Raw genomic sequence first — 18,917 nt, 5'->3', positions numbered from 1 at the left:
CGTAGTGGTACTTTGTTAATTTCCCCGTCTTCCTGCCCTCGGTCATCCGAGTGCTGAATCAACAGAGCCTCTATCTCCCGGGAGCTGGTCCCTGTCTAATATTACCCCAACGCCATAGGCTTGGTTACAGGGCTTCCTATTTACCTGGATCTTTGTCCCTCTGTCTTCTAGCCTCACTTCAAAATCGTCTTTGTGCTCTTGTTTTCCTATTGCAGCGAGCCCTTCCCGTCTGTCATCCAATTTGTTATCAGGATACCTCTTCGTAATCAGGGTCGTATCTTCTACCCTACTCTCCTTGGGCTGTGCCTTTAACTCGTACTGGGCCGCGCACTGCTTTTGTTTAGAGTCCAACTGTTCTGTGGCAATCTCCCTATCTGTCTCGACATTCTCGACTAACCTAGTCGCTTCCAATATCTTTTCAGTTTCTTGTTCCAAGGGTCGGACGGCTATCCCCACCCTCGCTGTCAAGATGTCTCCCTGTTCTATTACCTTTCCCTTGGTAATGAGTGGCTCTTGCCTAAAGAGGGGTAGTGTCTGACTTTATCTACCGACAATCTTGTTAGCACCACTTTGCATTTTTCCAATAGTACACTCAGAACTATTTACCTCTGTAGTTCTTCCGGGACCTTGTAGGTCTCCAGAACTATTTCGACCATACCAAACCACAATGGCACTGCCTTCTTTCCTTCCTGCATTTTGGGAAGAGCCCCTTTTACTCTCCGTGCAGTCGTCAAAATTTTCCTTGACTGCACTGTTCTCAGAGTTACGGGCCTCATTACGTTGTCTACCCCATTCTAACACGAGTTCCACCTTTCTCGCCTCAGATTTCGCTGTTTCCTGTTTGCGCTTCTCAAGTTCATCTCTCGACCCGCACACCCATGGTTTATTAGACTTTTTTTGTTCCTATCAATATGCTCTACAGCCCTGTTAAGGTCTTGACCCCCTCACACACATCTAGAATCTTGCCCCTTGCGAAGCAATCCCTGAGATTCGGCTAGTCGTAAACTCCTTCGACGTCCGGCGATGAAACAGCGAGACCAAGACAACCTTCTTAAACAAGTTCGTTCGACCAACCGCCAAAACTCGACCTTTTTATAAGGATTGAAGATAGGATTTTATTTTATAGTCAAATTATAGTTTAATTTTTCTTTTTTATAGTCAAAAAACCCAACAATTAGTTGCGCAACTTTCTCGGCTTAAGTGAGATTTTATTTAGAAAATAACTTTTGTGTTTTTAACTACGATATAATAAATAGAATCGTGTGTGGCGCCATCTGTTATGTGATTTTGTTATAAAAACAATTTCTGATCTTTCTACCCCGTTTATTAATATTTTATAAAGTTCAAGAAATTTCTTAAGAGATAAATTCAATAAATATATACTTTTCTACATAGATCAATAAATAATGGCTTTTTATTTTTTCAAAGCTACATAGATTTATGGTTGTGGATTAATTTAATAAAACATTTTATATTTAATTTTAATTATTCAGCAGTTATATAAATTATGTTACTGTTAATTAGAAAAAATAACTAAAAGGTCAAAGAAGCAATAGCATATTTGCATAGTAAGTCGTATGCTGTTTTATTTTGTCAATGTGCTGTATTGTCGGAGAATTTGTACAACGTTGGTCAGGGAATGTCATGGAATTTAAAAGAAAAATTTGAGTAGGAACCCTGTATATAGTTAATCCTGTTCCTTTAATTATCTTAGGGGATACTATAGATTACCACCTATGGAATTTCGGGTCTTTGGGTATATATCTGAACTCAGGAGACCGAGACGAGTTCAACGATAACCTACTTTTGGACCGGAGACGAAAAATAAAATAGTTATCATACTTTTTTCCAGCGATCGCGCGATGATAGGGAGTCGCGTCGCTCTCTCCGCTAAGTCGGCCTCGCTATCGCGATTGGGAGTCGCGTCGCTTGCCGTTAAAATTGCCTTTAGTAGACGTTTCCCCCCCTTTTTTTTTACTTTGTTCAAAACTACCGTGAATCAATAACTAGTGACGTTTAGCACATGGCGGCCTGCCGGCGGCTCCCCTCCGGGAGGTCAGTCGTGAGCACGAACAGTGGGAACGGCTGCCATAATTAAGTAACATTAACCGAAATGACGATCGCGCGATGATCGGAAGTCGCGTCGCTCTCTCCGCTCTCGTATCGCGTGTTTAACCCTCCTGGAGATGACCGTAGTCTGACGTCATGGTTTGCAGACTTTACCGCAAGATGGCAGTACTAGCAACTATGGTGCCGTCTTCATGAGAGCATTAAAAATGTATGACTTTTTTATTTTTCGTCTCCGGTCCAAAAATACGGTACTGTTGAACTCGTCTCGGTCCCCTGAGTTCAAATATATAATCAAAGTCCTAAAATTCAATAGGTGGTAATCTATAGTACACCCATTTATTTATTTAAAGTAATAAATTTTAAGTAAAAATAAACTAATTTTTTTTTAATAAAATTTTAACGAATTTCGGAAAAAGCATATTTTTGATCAGATATTTAGTTAATGTTAAATAAACTCATACTTAGTTGAAGTCTTTGCAGACATACAATTTGAAATTTTATAGTAGGACCTGCTTAAGGTGATCACCCTTAGAACCAAGACAAATGGTATGATTAATTAATACTTTGTAGCCCGAGGAAATTATTTCTCATGTTTCAGTTTTTAGAACATTTATTTAATGTGGAATGAATTTAGTTTCTCACGGTAGCTGTCGTTGAAGAAATTTCTGATAATGGAAAATAATACAATATTTAGGAGGCGGATGTTGACCTGCAAGTAGAATTCTTTTTTTGTCAACGCCACCAGGACATGTTTTGGACTGTTAGCCGCCTGCGTGCTACACATATTTGACCGCCCCTATCAATGCTGATCGCGAGTAAATTCAAAACCCAAGCCAACCCATGAGAGCGTACTATCGATAGTTTCATGTAGTTGACAAGAGGTAAAAAAATCCATTAAAATATTTGATATATATTAATTTTAATTTTATTCAAATCAAACCTCCCCGTTGATAATAGCATCCTTTCTGCGCCGCCATGAAATAGAAGCTGCAAACTAAAATGAAATATTTCTCATTTAGTATATGAATATGTGTATATAAAAATTTATTTAAATTAACAACGTTGGTGCACACCTCTTTGTTTATTTAAATTGGGTTACAATTTGAAAAAATTTAAGACCTATAAATTCCCACTGTCGTCCTTCCGTATGCCTGTCCTTAATCTCGAGAACGGAGTTCGATACACGAAACTCAAGACCAAATATAGAAAGCTTAGGGGCGGCATGTCCCGATTAACTACACATCGTTCAAAAAGGTCTCTCCCGAAAGGAGTTAGATAACGATCGGCAGGAGCCAGTTGATTACTATATTTACAGTATGAAAAATTACATTTTTTAATGCACTATGAATGCTGATCGCGAGTAAATTCAAAACCCTGGGCTGCCATCGTGCATGCACGCACTGCATACCCAGCGTCGTAACTAGTCTTTTATGCCCCCGGTGCGAGCTTCTGTAACTACGCCCCAAAACTATGATATAAAATTTGGTTCATGTTATTTCTACGCCCCCCCAGGATCTGCGCCCTGTGCCTGGGCACCGTTGGCACCGCCCTAGTTACGGCACTGTGCATACCTGCCAAAACCGGCCACGAGTCGTTCCAAGCGAGACTTTGTCCGCCTCCCATCCATCTTTTCTATGTCTTATATGTTTGGCCACGTTTGGATAGATTCGTTGAAATCCGGTCGTGTTAGAAATAATTGGCTATTAAGATCCTAAAACGCGTCGTGAACAAAATGGTGTCAATTTCTCACCGAAATAATATATTGTGTAAGAGATATGGTACATTGCATACCAACTAAAAACAATTTATGTACAAGTGTCCTGCGTACAATAAGAAACTGTTTATATGGAAGTGTCGCTACTTGTTATACTTTCAACACCTGGTATAGCAAGGTGACGGCCGGATGTTTGAGCTGTTAAGACTTCAGTATACCGCTCTGACATCAAATTCGGGTTGTTGAAGAACCCGGGGCGGGGCGATCTGTACCTGGTGTGTCAAGACAGTCCGGCAGTCCAAACTGTGGATCTTCAGAAACCGACGAGTGGTAAGATTAAAACGGCCCTCCGTAAACAAAACAAAACAAAAAATCACCGGCTGCCATATTACAAGTGTGATGAAATATACGATGAGCACGAAGATCTTTAATTGATGATCTTAGGTAAGAGTTAGCAATACTGAAATACGGATGGGCGAGCGGTCAAGGTGGCAGCCTACCGCTCTGGGGGACCCAGCATCGAATCCGAACGGGTCGAGTAATCCCCAGGAATTTTTCGGGGGATGGTCCGTTCGGATATGTCGGGCCCCGCCCCTACCACGCGGTCGCCCCATTGTGGGCCTGGCCGAACCCATAATGGGCTTTCTAAAAAAGGCCCTCTTAGTGCCAACAGGACGGAAAGAGTTTTAAAAAAGTACTGAAATACGAGCGAGATTGGTGCGCAGATAATTTCTTACCATAATAAATTTACAGAGATTTAACAGAAAAATTCATCGCAAAGCGATTACTGATGTGAATGTATAAAATTCCATTTAGTCCATGCAAGATGTGTGATTACCAGAGCCCCTTCGGCCGCCAATTTAAAGTGTTTTAATCTTTAAAATTGGCGTTTCCACTTCCCGGGACGAGGACCCAGAGGTTGGATTTGTGGGAAGCGAGTGTTCGGGTTGTTTCGTTGTGTCGAATTACAGAGAACGAGGCGCTTGACGTGTAAATGCATGAGTGCGGGAATTCGAGTAAAGGTTAACAAAAGTAGAACTCAGAATATACAGCAGCACGTGAGCCAGTTTATTTTATTCTACTTCCTATAACTGGAACTAAGAGGTAATATGCAAATTGGCATTATGGAACGTGATCAACCTTCTGTATTTTATGCTATTTCTACTTCATTGCTATCCATTCAAATTTATGATCCTTATCGACACAGAATAAACATTTTCTAACAAATTACCAGTACGGAATACAATCTGCAATTCTGTTTAAGGTACAAATTGAAGAGTTTCTTTGATGTTCAAGAACGGGACAAAAGTGCAAATTTTACTAAAACGACAGGACGGCCGGGACAGAGGGGAGGAAGTACTGTTCCGTTCAAAATGCTAAATATGGTCTCCTGCCATAAAATAGTTTTCATATAATATTAAAAAAAACTATTGAAAAACTAGCAGATTCAAATGTATATACATTTGCTACAACAAGGATTTCCTTAGTCGTTCTCCTTTCATTATTCCCACGTGTACTCTCGCTGAGTGGGTTCGTACTTCTTCAATAGATTGGCATGTGGAGTTTTCCGTGTTTTCTTCACGTTAGTAACACTTAAATGGGCAAGGCCAGTTTTCCATAAAAGACCTCCTCCTTGTCAGATTACTATTAAATAAATATTTAGTAATATTAGTTACTATTATTTCCGAAAGAGGGCGATATTTCAAAAGTAAAGTTCTCACGAATATGGAGAGGATTGTTTTCAATTTTTGACGTATCTCACGGTTAGTTTGAAAATATTTCACGCGCTGCACGTGAATTGATTTATGATTGAAAATATTTTTAAAAATCAGTTTTAATAAATAAATACATAAAATTAAACCTTGTCATTCTAGAAACAGCGCCGCGTTTGATATAAACGAGAAAACTCCTAGAGGTATTTAAATTCTGGAGAGCACGTGTTTTCTATTGCATATAACGCTTTGTAGGATCGTATACACAAAAAAACAATTATTTTATTTTTATGTACATAAAAAGCAACCTCAGAAACATCTGTTAAATGACTTGGAAATTTAATACATCGTGTGATATTTAGAAATACATATTCATTAAGTAGAAGTTACTTTTAGATCTGTGTATATTCTTCAATGACCTAAAAAATAACTTCTACCTTCATTGCTATTTAATGCATGTTAATTATAATGGTATCTTGTGTTCTAGAACAAATAGCTTATTGCAGCAATGCCTTATTTTTAAGATTTCCTTCAGGTTGAGTTTAAATATTGAAATTTCAGTGTCTTAGTATTCCATGTTTTGTTGATGGATAACAAATTATACAAGTGTCAAATATTTATATTAATGATGATCATTCTGAGTATACAAACAAGAAATTGCATTTGTTTGGAAATAAATTTAATATAAATAAAGAAAATGGTATAAATTTTATAATAAATTTAAAATGGTACTATAAAGATTAAATGTGGTTGAACCTGTCTACCTCAAACATGTTTATCCCAAAATTTATTATCTCCTGCATTTTCAGTCTAAATTCAATATATTTTCCATGTTTATCTTGAATAATTTCCTCTCAAAACCTCTATATTTCAAATTATGGATTAAAGTATCAATTTCAAAGCTCGACAACTACCTTTTGATAGTATAAATTGCAGTTGAGAAACATCTCTTGCAATACAATACATAGTTACAATTAATTTACATTGCTTTTCTTTGATTGTCTATGAGTTTGGTTTGCACCTTATTGATTGAAGAAAGTCAGACATCGGAAACTATTGACAAACTTTCTGTTAAGGTATGTCAAAAATGTTTTATTTATACATAATTCAGGTATGTTTTGTATTAATGAAATACTATACCTCCAATCAAACCTATTACTGTTTCCTCTGTTTCAAATTTTTCTGTTGTTCCCACGAGATTAGAGATAGACAGGTTCAACTGTATTTATGTAATAAATTATATGTGGATGGCAAATTCTATATTTGTACATTAATGATGATGTTCTTTGGTTAGCAATATTGGAAAGATTAAAATATATTGAATGATAAGATACAAAAATAGTTCAAAATAATGTTTCTTTTGTAAGAGATAAAGTATAAAGATAAAGTAAAAGATAATGTTTATTTTACAGAATTCTGAGATGTAATTAATGCAATGCATATATTTGCTAAGTAGAAACTTTGTATGAAGATGCTAAAGTGAATTTACATAAGGAAAGGTTTACAGTTCTTTGTATATCATCATATAGAGAACATGCTATTGCTAGAGCTAGTGGAGGTATGTATAATAATTGGTTTTAAAAGATTTGAATGCTGTATTTTATTCATCTAGATTTATGATGATTTTATTAATTGATATTTTATATGTAAAAATTGTGATTTTAGTGGTGATATATGTTTTACTGATAAGTATGACATATTTCTCAAAGAGATATTGGATGTTTTAGATAAATACTGTATATGAGAGATTATTGTTATATCATCATATGTGTTGATTTTAACTCCCAATTGAGAAAACTGGAACATTTGTCATTTTTGTATTTGATGAGTTTAATAAATTTGAATTTATAATTAAAATTTCTGTAGATAAAGTGTGAAATCAGTGAAGTAAATTGTTATACATATTGTGTTGTCATAATTTTAAATGATAAAAATGGGGAATTTACTTTTGTGTCACATAATGAAGCTAGTGTTATTGATTTAGTTTTGGTTTCATATGATTTATTTTTGAAAGAACTTGCTGACTTTCACATTACAACTGTAATGGGTTCTGATCACCTACCTTTTTTGACTTACTTTTCTATTAATAAAACAATTTCTGCAGAATCTTGTAATTCTGTAAAGCATAAAGTTTCACAATGGAACTTTAATGTTGCTGACTCATTTTGTAAACTGTCAAACTTGTGACTTGGTAAAAGTTTTATAGATAAGTTAAATATAGAAGATTTGGAATTTATTTTAGTTGAGATAGCATCCCAACTAGCTGGAAACAACCCTACATACAGGTGAAAAAGGCAATTCCTATGGCCATGCATATTTGGTAGCATATTGTAGTAGTTAAATCACCAATCTGAAAATATAATTTTACCAGTCTCTCTTGCACCTGCAGAATGATTAAAGATTAGTCAATTTCTTTTTCGTGATCTTACACTTTTCCTCATTTTTATGGTTGGTTCTTTGTCTTCCAATGTCTTACAGACTTTTGCTAATCACCTATTATGTTTTCAATTGTCCTACTGTGTACTATGATACCATCCAAGAAATTCTCTACTCCTTCACAATCTTGTAGAATTGGTCTCAAAATGCATTGAAACATTTCTGGTGCACAATTCAAACCAAACATTAGCCATTTGTATCTGTAGAGGCCTGAATCTGTCACAAAAGTTGTGATTTCTCTGGACCCTTTCTCCAGTTTGATTTGGTGATATGTGCCACAGATATCTAATGTACTAAATCATTTGCTTCCCTGAATTTTGTCTAGAATTCTTCTTCAAGTACTGATAGTGGGAACTGTTCTCTTACAATAGCCTCATTTGCCCTGCACATGTCGATGTATAACCTAAACTTGCCCAAATCCTTCACTACACGAACTACTGGGGACCTCCTTGACCCTTTTGATGATATCCTGATGGATAAGGGATTCAATTTGTTCCTGTGTTTGATCACAAATTTTAAATGGGATTCTCCATAGTGGTTGGGCCACTGGGGGGAAAGGAGTGTCAGTTGAGAGCCTGAGTTTAAAATCTTTCATTTTCTCAATTCCTATCATTAATTTCTTTTTGAGTTGTATGGTATTGACTGTAATTCTGGATTGATTTTTAAAATCTTTAACTACCTCTGTTTGGTAGCCCAAAAGTCCCCGACCCTGACTTCTCACAACAACAAAATTTGGTGAAAGTTTAAAGATCATGTTAAAAGGTGATTTGCCAATCACTTTAAAGTGTAGAAAAATATTTAGTTTTCTTGAGTTTATGATGTAATTTATGATCTTAACAGCTTTATGGTGGCTAATGTGTAATTTTTAATAAATTAGTTATTGAAGAAAGCAAAAGTGTCTGAAAAATTACACCTACTTGATAACTACAAAGCAGAAAAATCACTACATTGATTTTTATTAGAAAAATTTAAAAAGAAAATTATTACAATATTGCATGAGCATAGTTTATTTTTATTTATATAAACAAGTAGGATCAATTCTACATGCAATTTTGCTTTGTAACATTGTCCTGTATTTTATAAAATAACAAGTTACATATATTTTTTATAAATTATACCATATTTACTCACATATAAGATAAGGTTTTTATCCATTTTTCACTGCTTCAAAAACCTAGGTTGTTCTATACGTGCGAGCGAAGGATTATTTTTGTTTTTGTATAATTTTTGTAAACTGTTTATTTGCATTTTTTACTGGATTCTCACCTTCTGATGTATAAAAACAAAAGTATTTTATCTGGGTCGTTTGAATCATTCTCGTGTATTGTCAGGAGTAAAGATGAATAGCAATAGGAAAAGCAAAGCTTTTGAATTGAATGACAAAATTACACGGGAACACGATATAAGTTTTAATTCATTCTTATGTGAAAACAGATGATTATTTGGAAATCAGAATTCGAAAGAACTCGTAAGTGTAATCGACAAAGAGTGAATTCAACCATTAAGAATTGGCAAAAAAGGTTCCCAATTGTCCAGCTTTACCTTTACATGAACTTATATAATCGATAGTGATGTAACGAATATTCAGTTACTACCCGGTTAGGCCGAATACCGAATATAAATCACTATTTGGCCGAATATCGAATATTTAATCACTATTCAGCCGAATACCGAATACCTAAAAACAGGAGTAAGAAATAACAAAAACACAGTAAATTAATCATTTTGGTAACTTTTATTAATGCTGAACATTAAATTATCATTATTAAGGTTAGTAAGAAATAGCATCTAACTCTAGCATTAAATTATTTTGTAATTAAATAATATTATAGCCTTTATCTAGCTCGATATCTTGTGGCATTGATGGCGTGTAGGTTAGAATGTATTGGGCATTAATGTTATTGTTTAGTTAATTATGTTATATTCGTATTCGCGTATATTTTAATATTTTTTACGATATTTTAAAATGATTTACGAAAAGTTTTATTGAAACTTATCGTATTTAATGAAAGAATTATTTATCTATTTCTAGAAGATGAGTAACTAATATATAATTTATTTTATATATAAAGCAAAGAGTGAGCATTTCTCATTATATACAAAAGATAACATTTGAAATCATGTTAATTTTAAAAATATTGACAAAAACAATAGCAACAAAATATCACAAAACTTCACAAATAGAAACCCCCCAATAATATATTTAAACTGTTCCACAACTGGGGAGAAACTAGACCATATATCCCCACTAAAGTATATCCTTACGGTACTATTCAGTCTACAAATACGTAGTAAAAAAGAAAATTTTAGTGCTTAATTAAAGAGTTAAAAAGATCGATTGCAAATAAAAATAACTAGTTATTTTATTTGCAATCGATTGTTATAACTTACATCTAAATACCAACAACTGCCGAATCATATCGGGCTATTTACAGCTATTACAGAAATTATAAACCAGTTTGGCACTAGAGGTAGACATTAGACTTCATCTCATATTAACTTTAATGATTATAATTTAATTAATTAATTTAAATAATTTAAACCTATTGGAAGAAAAAATCGTAGTGACAGCGGACCAGTAGAGAGCAGGGTGCATGATCCTTGCCATAATACGGTTTGCATGCCAATTTTCATACGTGCGTTAATCAAGCCGAATAGTTTGGCCGAATATTCGGCCATTCGGCCACACTCCTGGCCAAATATTCAGTATTCAGCCTGAGCCGAATATACTATTCGTTACATCACTAATAATTGATTTTACAAGATTTTACATGTTTAAAATGCTAATATTTGTGGGACAATGTGCAATTACATGCATTTGATATTTTATTTGTGATTAAACGAAATAAAATTAGAATTGTATTAATAAATCTAATTTTCTTTATTTTGATCTTGAAAGTCACATCTCATCCTATGTGCGAGATCGTCTTATAGTCGAGTAACTACAGTATATAAATAATTAACATCTTTCTTTTATTTCAGAAGGTTCTAAATTTATTTAATAAATTATTAAAATTATAATTATTAATTTAATCAAGAGATGGTGCCTAATGCCTCCCTCTAGTGTCAAATTGCTTTATAATAATCATTTAATTAGCCAAATTCTAGTTCGATCTTTCAGTCAATCATTTGTTATTTCATTATATATTTTTTTAATTACAGGAAGATAGATAATGAATAAGAGAAATTTTGAAGATAGAGTTGGTATTCCATCAGGAATGGTTCGAATAATTTCATGTCATCATTTCTTGTCCCAAGATGTATTTTTATCAGATTCTGAACCTGTAGCACTATGTACTGCTCAGGAAAAATTATTAGTGGCAACACTCCATCATAGTATTGAAGTGCGTGATTTAGATCATAGAGGTCGTATCCTTCACACATTTCCTACTGTGGATCGTGTGAAACAAGTAATTTATTGTGATTCTGGTAAGTTAAAATCGAATTATTGGGTTGAGTCAATAAGTAGTGTCAATTTTTCTAAGCATTGTTTTTTGGTTAATTGGTTTCAAGTAAGAAGATTTATATTTCAACCCGAAGAAGGTTAAATAGCATTGTTTTCATTGGTTGCACATGCTCAACTTCTGTTTGTGCTGATCACTTAGAATTAGGTACAAACCTTTATGCAGCAAACAGTACACTTAAGACATGTAATGCTATATGAATTTAAAAAAGATAAAATTGCAGTTACAGCAACAAACAAGTAGTGTGTAGGCAGTGAAGCTTTAATATCAGAAAATGACAGCATTAGTTCAAAAAATTTGAGGATTGGGATTTCATTCTTGAAGATGGGCTTTGCTCTGGATGGTCATCTGGCTTAGAAAATGCTGAATTTGTTGCAATAGTGGAAGCTGACCCAAAATTGTTTGGACAAGAAATTACAGAAAAACTATAAACTTCATGTTCCAATCAACATCAGTTAGGTGGTTACACCAACCTGGAAAGATAAACAAATGTGGATATGGGTGGACATGATCTTACTGAACCCTGGATAGTCAACCCTGAACACATGGATAGTCAACCCTGATGAGAATCATCAGGGTTGACTAGCCATGTGTTTTCCTCTTAATTAATTGACAACAGAAAATCCCATTTTTGTACAGAATTGTAACTGGGAATGAGAAGTGGGTATTATATGCTAATGTCATTTGTAAAAAATAGTGGTTAGATACAAAGGATACTCCAGCTCAAGAACCAAAGTACGGTCTTGATCATTGAAAGGTATTGCTGTGGCGGTATGAGAGGAATACTATATTTTGAGTTATTGAATTCAAATGAAACAGTAAATGTTACATTATACTGTTAACAATTGAAAAATCTTTGTGAAACACTCCAAGAAAAATGTCCATATTTGGCAAACAGGAAGAGCTTTATTTTGTTCATTAATTCTTAATTTACATTGCAATAACCACCCAACAAAAATTGGAAAGAGTTTAATTGGAAAATGATCTGGCGTTACAGATTAACCACTTCTTTTGATCCCTTCAATGCAGTTTTAATGGAAAAAGTTTTAATTCGAAAGAAGCTATACAGAAGCACATAGAAACACTTTTCAAATCAATATCTGATGATTTTTATAAGAAAGACATCAAAAAAACTTTTACTAAAATTCATTAATGACATTACTTATAACTCATCCCAATTATGCACATTTTGTTAGAATTGTGAAGTGAAAATTTTGAAAATTAAGAGAATTATTAAAATAATCAGTATTTAAAATGTTTGGCTTTTAGGTAATTACGTTGCAACATTAGAAAGGAAATCTTCAAGACATTCTAATCCTATTACCTATGTGAGAGTATATTTGAACTGGTGGATTGATATGAAAGGTCAGCCTATGAGAGTTCGCATAGCAGGATGTGTTACACCCAGTAGTCAGTCAGGTAGTGGACAGTTAGAAATGGTTGAACTACCTTTAGATGAAATGGCCCTAACTATATGTTGTTGTAAAAAAACAGCATCACTTGTTATTGGCAAAGGCAAAGTTCTTAGTGTATATTCATATAATTTAAAAATACATGACATTTCAAAACAGAGATTTCATGACTTTGATCATTTAATGGATATATCACTTAATTTCCCTGTTCAAGAAATGACTTTAGTTGAAGATTATTTTGCTTGCATGTCGACAAACGAAATTCAAGTATTTCGTGTTATTTTTGATGTAATTCAAGATCCTACGGATGTTTCAGAAAATATGTCATCTTCAGGAATTTCTGAAAAAAATAAATCTATTCAATCTGATAATAATTTTAAAACAGATAATCAAGATGATTGTATCGAATGGTGTTTTGAAACATATTTTGATACTTTATGCACAAATAATGGCCAACAGTTATCTTCTATACTTCATGAAAATTCTTTTCCTGTAACTATTCAGCTTCCTAGTATAATGAAAATTAATCAGATAGGTAATATAAAACCTTATAATAATGAAATTTGTGGGCCTGTAGTTAATATTCCAGGATGCTATGTTGAAGTAAAAATTAATCCAAAATATGAGACATGTGAGAACATCACTATTAGTAAAGCTCAAGTGATTACATTACTCTACAGATACTTTCCTGAGAATGGAGATCATGGTGGATTGCAGGGATTAAACCTTTGTCCATTTTATGTTGAAGGTATGTTTAATTAATTTGTATTATGAATATTATGCTTTTATATATAAATATATTTTTTGTAATAATTACACTGTATGCTGGAAGTAAATTATAAATATTATTTACAAAACCAATACTCCAGCTTGTAAAACAAAATGTTGAAGAAAAACAAACATTTTCAACATTTCTTTTTCTTTCAATGTTTTTTTTACAAGCTGGAGTTTTGGTTTTGTAAGTGATATTTATAATACATTTTTTGTATTTAAAAGATAGTTAATAAGAAATATAAAATGCAATAATTAAGTAACTTAATAGCTAGCCTTAATAAGTAATACAGTATAATTCTGTAATTATTAAAGTTAATAGAATACCATTTTTAGTCTAATTATTATAATTATATGCCATATTGGAATATGCAAAGTATGGTTAATCAAATACAGTAATTTCATTATTGTAATATGAGGAGCCATTAAATGGAATAATGTACTAATCTAAATTAATGTGTCTGGATTTAGTTTATCTATTATATAATTAGAATATATTTGCATACTGAGTAAAAAGTTGTAAGTTCAAATTCCTTTCTAGACTATTTTATCCTAGACTTCTAAATTTAATTACAGTGGGTGATCGGTTAATGAACATAGCGGATAATGAACACTTTCGCGAAAGATTTTTATGATCGAACAACGAACACATGTTCGGGTAACGAACACTTCACTGAACAAACATAAAAAGAAGCAACGGAAATAGCAAATACCGATTGATTTTCCCTTGTGTTCAGGTAACAATTTGAAACTTTTCGGAGCGCAGGAGACGTTGACACTCAATCCAATATATACTGATCAGATAGTATTCCTCAAACTTTGAAATACTCCCTTGTAATTCCAGCCTTTTATTTTTCTGACAGAAACAATTCTTTTGTAGTATTCATGAGACTGTCGGGCGGGTACTCGTTAAGTTTTGTGTCAGTTTTTATTTTTGAAAGGTGAGAATATAATAGCAAAGGTAGACAGTGGGCAGAAGATGTCTGATGTTGCTGGACAGTATGGCTTGAACAAATCTACAGTAGGGCACAGTTATATCTTATCTAAGAAAGATACAGTATAATCAAGAAGACTCAAGCAGCTAAAGGAGTAACAAAAATCACATTTGAGAAATAAAGAACATTGAAGAGCTCATAATGGAACCTTAAACAGATCTGACAACAGAAGAATGCCAAGAACTCTTGAATGAAGAACACCAAGAAACTCGACAAGATATGTTTTCTTCTGAAAAAGAGAATTAATGCTGATATCTGCTATTAATTAAAGATCTTTTGAAGAAGTGGGGGATGTCAGATCAACAGTCTTAAAATGGCATACAAACCAGGTTGAGGTTAATAGGCTTGGGGATCTCTACAATTACAATGCTATTAATTACTTCTGAAAATCCTGAATAAGAGAGAAAAGCAATCAACATTAGACAGATTCTTTAACCCCCAGAAACAGAAAAAACATGATTAATAAAAATGCAAGACTGTGTATATATATATTTTTATTATTACATATAAATAAACGTAGTAAGAAAGTATATATTTTTTTTATTTTTTGGGGTCTCCAGAACGAATTAATCAAATTCCCATGAAAACCTATGGTAAATCGATAATTGGTTAACGAACAATTCAGATAGCGAACAAATTATTATGTTCGTTAACCGATCACCCACTCTCCACTATTCTAAGTTATCTAATCAATAAAAGTATCAAGATATAGGGATTTGGAGGAAACTTTTTAAGTAGCTAGAAATAAGAAGTTATTTGAATTGATAATTTATTATTGTAACGAAATTAGGCTTTTGTATACTTATATATAGTATTTTCATTGCAGATAAATTTAATGGATTAATGGTGGATCCTTTAAGTGCTGCTGTTGCTGTATCAGAATCATACTTTCTTAGTAATTCACCATTACATTCCCCATCATATCATAAATTGAAAGGATTAGGTTGCTTTCTCTGTGGATCACAAGTGGGTTATTTATATGATGTGATGACAAATCCTCAGTTAATTTGTCAATATACATTCACTGCATCAATGAAAAGTGTTGCTGTAGAACCAGAATTAATTCATGTGTTAACTGAAACTGGTCTGGAAACATATACTTCACGATTAAGCCATAAAATAATTCAACATATTGAAAATATCGATAATCTTGGAAATGTAAGTATAAAGTTTTATTTTTAGTTTTTTCTAACAAATAAAAAAATTAAAATACCTAATACTAATATATAAACAATTCTTAATACTTTTTAATTAAAATAAAAATGTATTACTGCATTTATTGACATTATTTTCAGCATTATAGAAATGTCATCTTTAGCAAAACAGAAATAAAAACATATTCCTTATAAACTATTGAACATCTAATTCACCCAAAACTGTCTTTCTGGAGTTCATATTTTTATCATTGTAGCAACTTTTGGGTTCCTAAAATTAATAAGCAGGGACATTAACAGTCAAAGTAAAAATTACACAGTTTTTAGAAATCATACTTCTAATCAGTGGTTCTCAAACTGTGCTGAAGCACCCAGGGGTGTCATGGCCAGATTAGTCATTATTTAGAATCCATTCCACATATTAATCATAGCTACTTACTAATAGTAAAGTAGATAAGTACAGTAGATATTAAATTTATTCAAAACTGTTTGTGAAATGGTTATGTGTTTTTACAAACAGGAATTGCTGAAATCCCTAAATTTATCAGTTTATAGAATAAATAATAATCCAAGTTCTAATAATATATTAAATATTTAGTTTAATTGCTACTTGAATTTTATTACAATTTTTAGTTAGTCATGCAAACCAATATTATAAAAATAAACTTTTGTATGGTAAGATTAGGGATGCTGGAACAAATTTATGGAATCAAGGGATGTTACCAGAAAAAGTTTTGGAACCACTGTCTTAAATACACTCTGCACTCTTTATGTCTCTTTTTATACTCTAATGGATCTTTGCATATCTCATCTTAGTCAAATTTTACTGTAGTTATTTTAATATTACATGTTAAATTTAAAGTTGTCATGTTCCTGTAAACAGTTGTAAAGTTAAATTTAATTTTCTGTTGTTTACATAGTCTAACTGTTGAAGCCTTAATAGTACAGTGAAAATTTATTTATTTTTTTAACTCTTTTACTTCATGTTTTTTTTTGTTTATACTGTATCAAAGTTCTGAGCTTTCTACATGTACAATGGGTTAATTGAATAAACAATAAACTTTTGTGGCATTGTATTTATTTAACATTAAGTTAGATGGACTATTTCATCAAAGGTATGATTATTTTTATATTATTGTGGAGCATCATTTACATATCTCTCAAGGAACAAACCAAAAAAGACATATAATTGAAATTTAAGTCAAGTTGTACCATAAGATGCAGAACTAATAGTTTTTATGATGAACTTATTTTTAGTTTTTTTATTAATATTATTTTTAATGAATGATTTTACAGTTTATTTTATTTTTATTTCTTTACTATAATAGTAATACTTTTCTATTGGATATCTTTCTTCAAAGTTGCATTGATCAATGATCAAGTAGATGTAATTCATGTACTGTATCTAAATAACAGTAGTACATTCCAAAGTTATTTTTGCTTATTTAAAACTTGAATGTCACTTTTGTATGGTACCTGGTTATAAATTTTTTAAATTTTAGAATATCTATTAAGAACTGTTAGAAGTTCTATGTTAGAATTGTTAAGAATTGTACATTGGAATGCTTTCTGAAATAAACTTGTTTTATAAAAGGATAATTCTTTAATTCTTCTGGGACTGCATAATATAACTAAACACCTACTCAAAAACCTTTAAATAGTGCAGCCAAACTTTAACATTTCGAAGCCAAACTTTTTGAGTAGGATAATTCTTTGTTTATGGACTCTTTTGCTGTAAGAGAATACTACAAACCTGTAGACATTATTGTGAGAGCATTACTCCCATTTGCAAATAATTTACTACCAATCCTTTCTCTCTGAGAAATATGTTTGGTGGAATCAAGTTTATGCCATTTAATTTTAGGAATGTGGTGAAAGGTGTGTGAGAATAGAACAAAGAATGTGTTCTAGAACTTCTGAATACATTTTGTAAGATAATAATGTCATATCTATTATCTTTATCAGTTGGATAATGTATGAATGAAATTCTTCACTATTGAAAGGAATATAATATAAATGGTTTTGAGATTAATACAGATTGACAGAATAAAATTTCTTAACTGGAATAAATGTAGTCCCAGCCTGTTCAGTAAAAATTTTTAATTTTTTAACATTTTCGGCTATCTATGTAGCCATCATCAGGAATGAACATATAAAGGAATAGTTTTTTAAATTTAAATTCAACTGTGTTCCAAATATGGATCAGTGATGCACAATTGCAATAACATAAATAAATAAATAAATAAATAAATAAATAAATAATAATAATAATAATAATAATAACAACAATAATAACTCTCCCGTGGTCACCACCTGGTCGTGGTGGGAGAGCCCAGTAATTTTACTGATCCATAGGTCAATGCAGGCTGGAGCATAAGCTCCTGGTAGGGACACCCATGCCAGTAAGGTCTATGGGGAGAAATGAAGCTAAGAGTGACCACACCCACATTCTGTGGAGATATTTATTATGGTAATAACTAGATCAAAGTGTGATACCGGCTCGGACGTCGCCCGGGTTAACAAGGTCCGCGTTCGTGGGTTAGGCAGAGGCTCACGTTCGAAAAATAGGTCACAGTCTCCCTTGGTTACCGGTGGCGAAAGCAGCACCGGCCCAAGCATGGCTACTGCAATGCCCTCAACAGATGTGAGGAACCAACCCAGCCTTGGTGTTTCTGTGGCAATGCATCCACAGACCACAAAGGCTGGAAAACCACGCCAACGGATGAAATGGACAGTAGAAATGAACAAGTTTATCATCCGTAGTTACTACACCATCACAAAACTCGAAACAAACATGACAGCATACAGACAACAACTACACCATAGATTCACACAACAGTATCCTCACCTCACTGTCACCGAACAAAGGGTTGTTGATCAAAAAAGAACAATTATACACAACAACCTTATTCCACAAACAACACTTGAACTTATCAAACAACAGGTTGCTGATCAAATACATCAACAGACAGAAACATCTAACATTAATGAAGATCACGTAACCTGTCAGGATAATCCAGCAACAAGCATTGATAATAACACACATACAACAATTACCACTAATGATACTACAGACATTTCCTCATCCATCACTGATAACATAGACATGGATTTAGTTAATACACTCTCACATATATTTCAGGAAACACTCACTAAATATACAGGCACAGATCCCACACAACGACCACG

The 18,917-nt window shown here is 32.9% G+C and overlaps 1 protein-coding gene across 1 annotated transcript in view; it reads left to right on the top strand.

Annotated features, from left to right (window-relative positions):
* The first annotated feature begins 5,518 nt into the window (after positions 1-5,518).
* LOC136990203 (BLOC-2 complex member HPS3) overlaps positions 5,519-18,917 on the top strand; it is a 69,337-nt gene continuing 55,938 nt past the window's right edge. The window contains exons 1-5 of the mRNA XM_067288578.1: positions 5,519-5,547; positions 6,909-7,054; positions 11,095-11,361; positions 12,666-13,556; positions 15,401-15,732. Of these exons, the coding sequence (XP_067144679.1) occupies positions 11,106-11,361; positions 12,666-13,556; positions 15,401-15,732 (1,479 nt within the window). The 5' untranslated portion in view covers positions 5,519-5,547; positions 6,909-7,054; positions 11,095-11,105. The remainder of the gene's footprint in view (positions 5,548-6,908; positions 7,055-11,094; positions 11,362-12,665; positions 13,557-15,400; positions 15,733-18,917) is intronic.

The sequence above is a fragment of the Centruroides vittatus genome, unplaced genomic scaffold (assembly GCF_030686945.1).
Source record: "Centruroides vittatus isolate TY-2023 unplaced genomic scaffold, ASM3068694v2 scaffold_861, whole genome shotgun sequence".
Taxonomy (NCBI): Eukaryota; Metazoa; Arthropoda; class Arachnida; order Scorpiones; family Buthidae; genus Centruroides; species Centruroides vittatus.
This window is presented reverse-complemented; position numbering and strand designations above follow the sequence as displayed.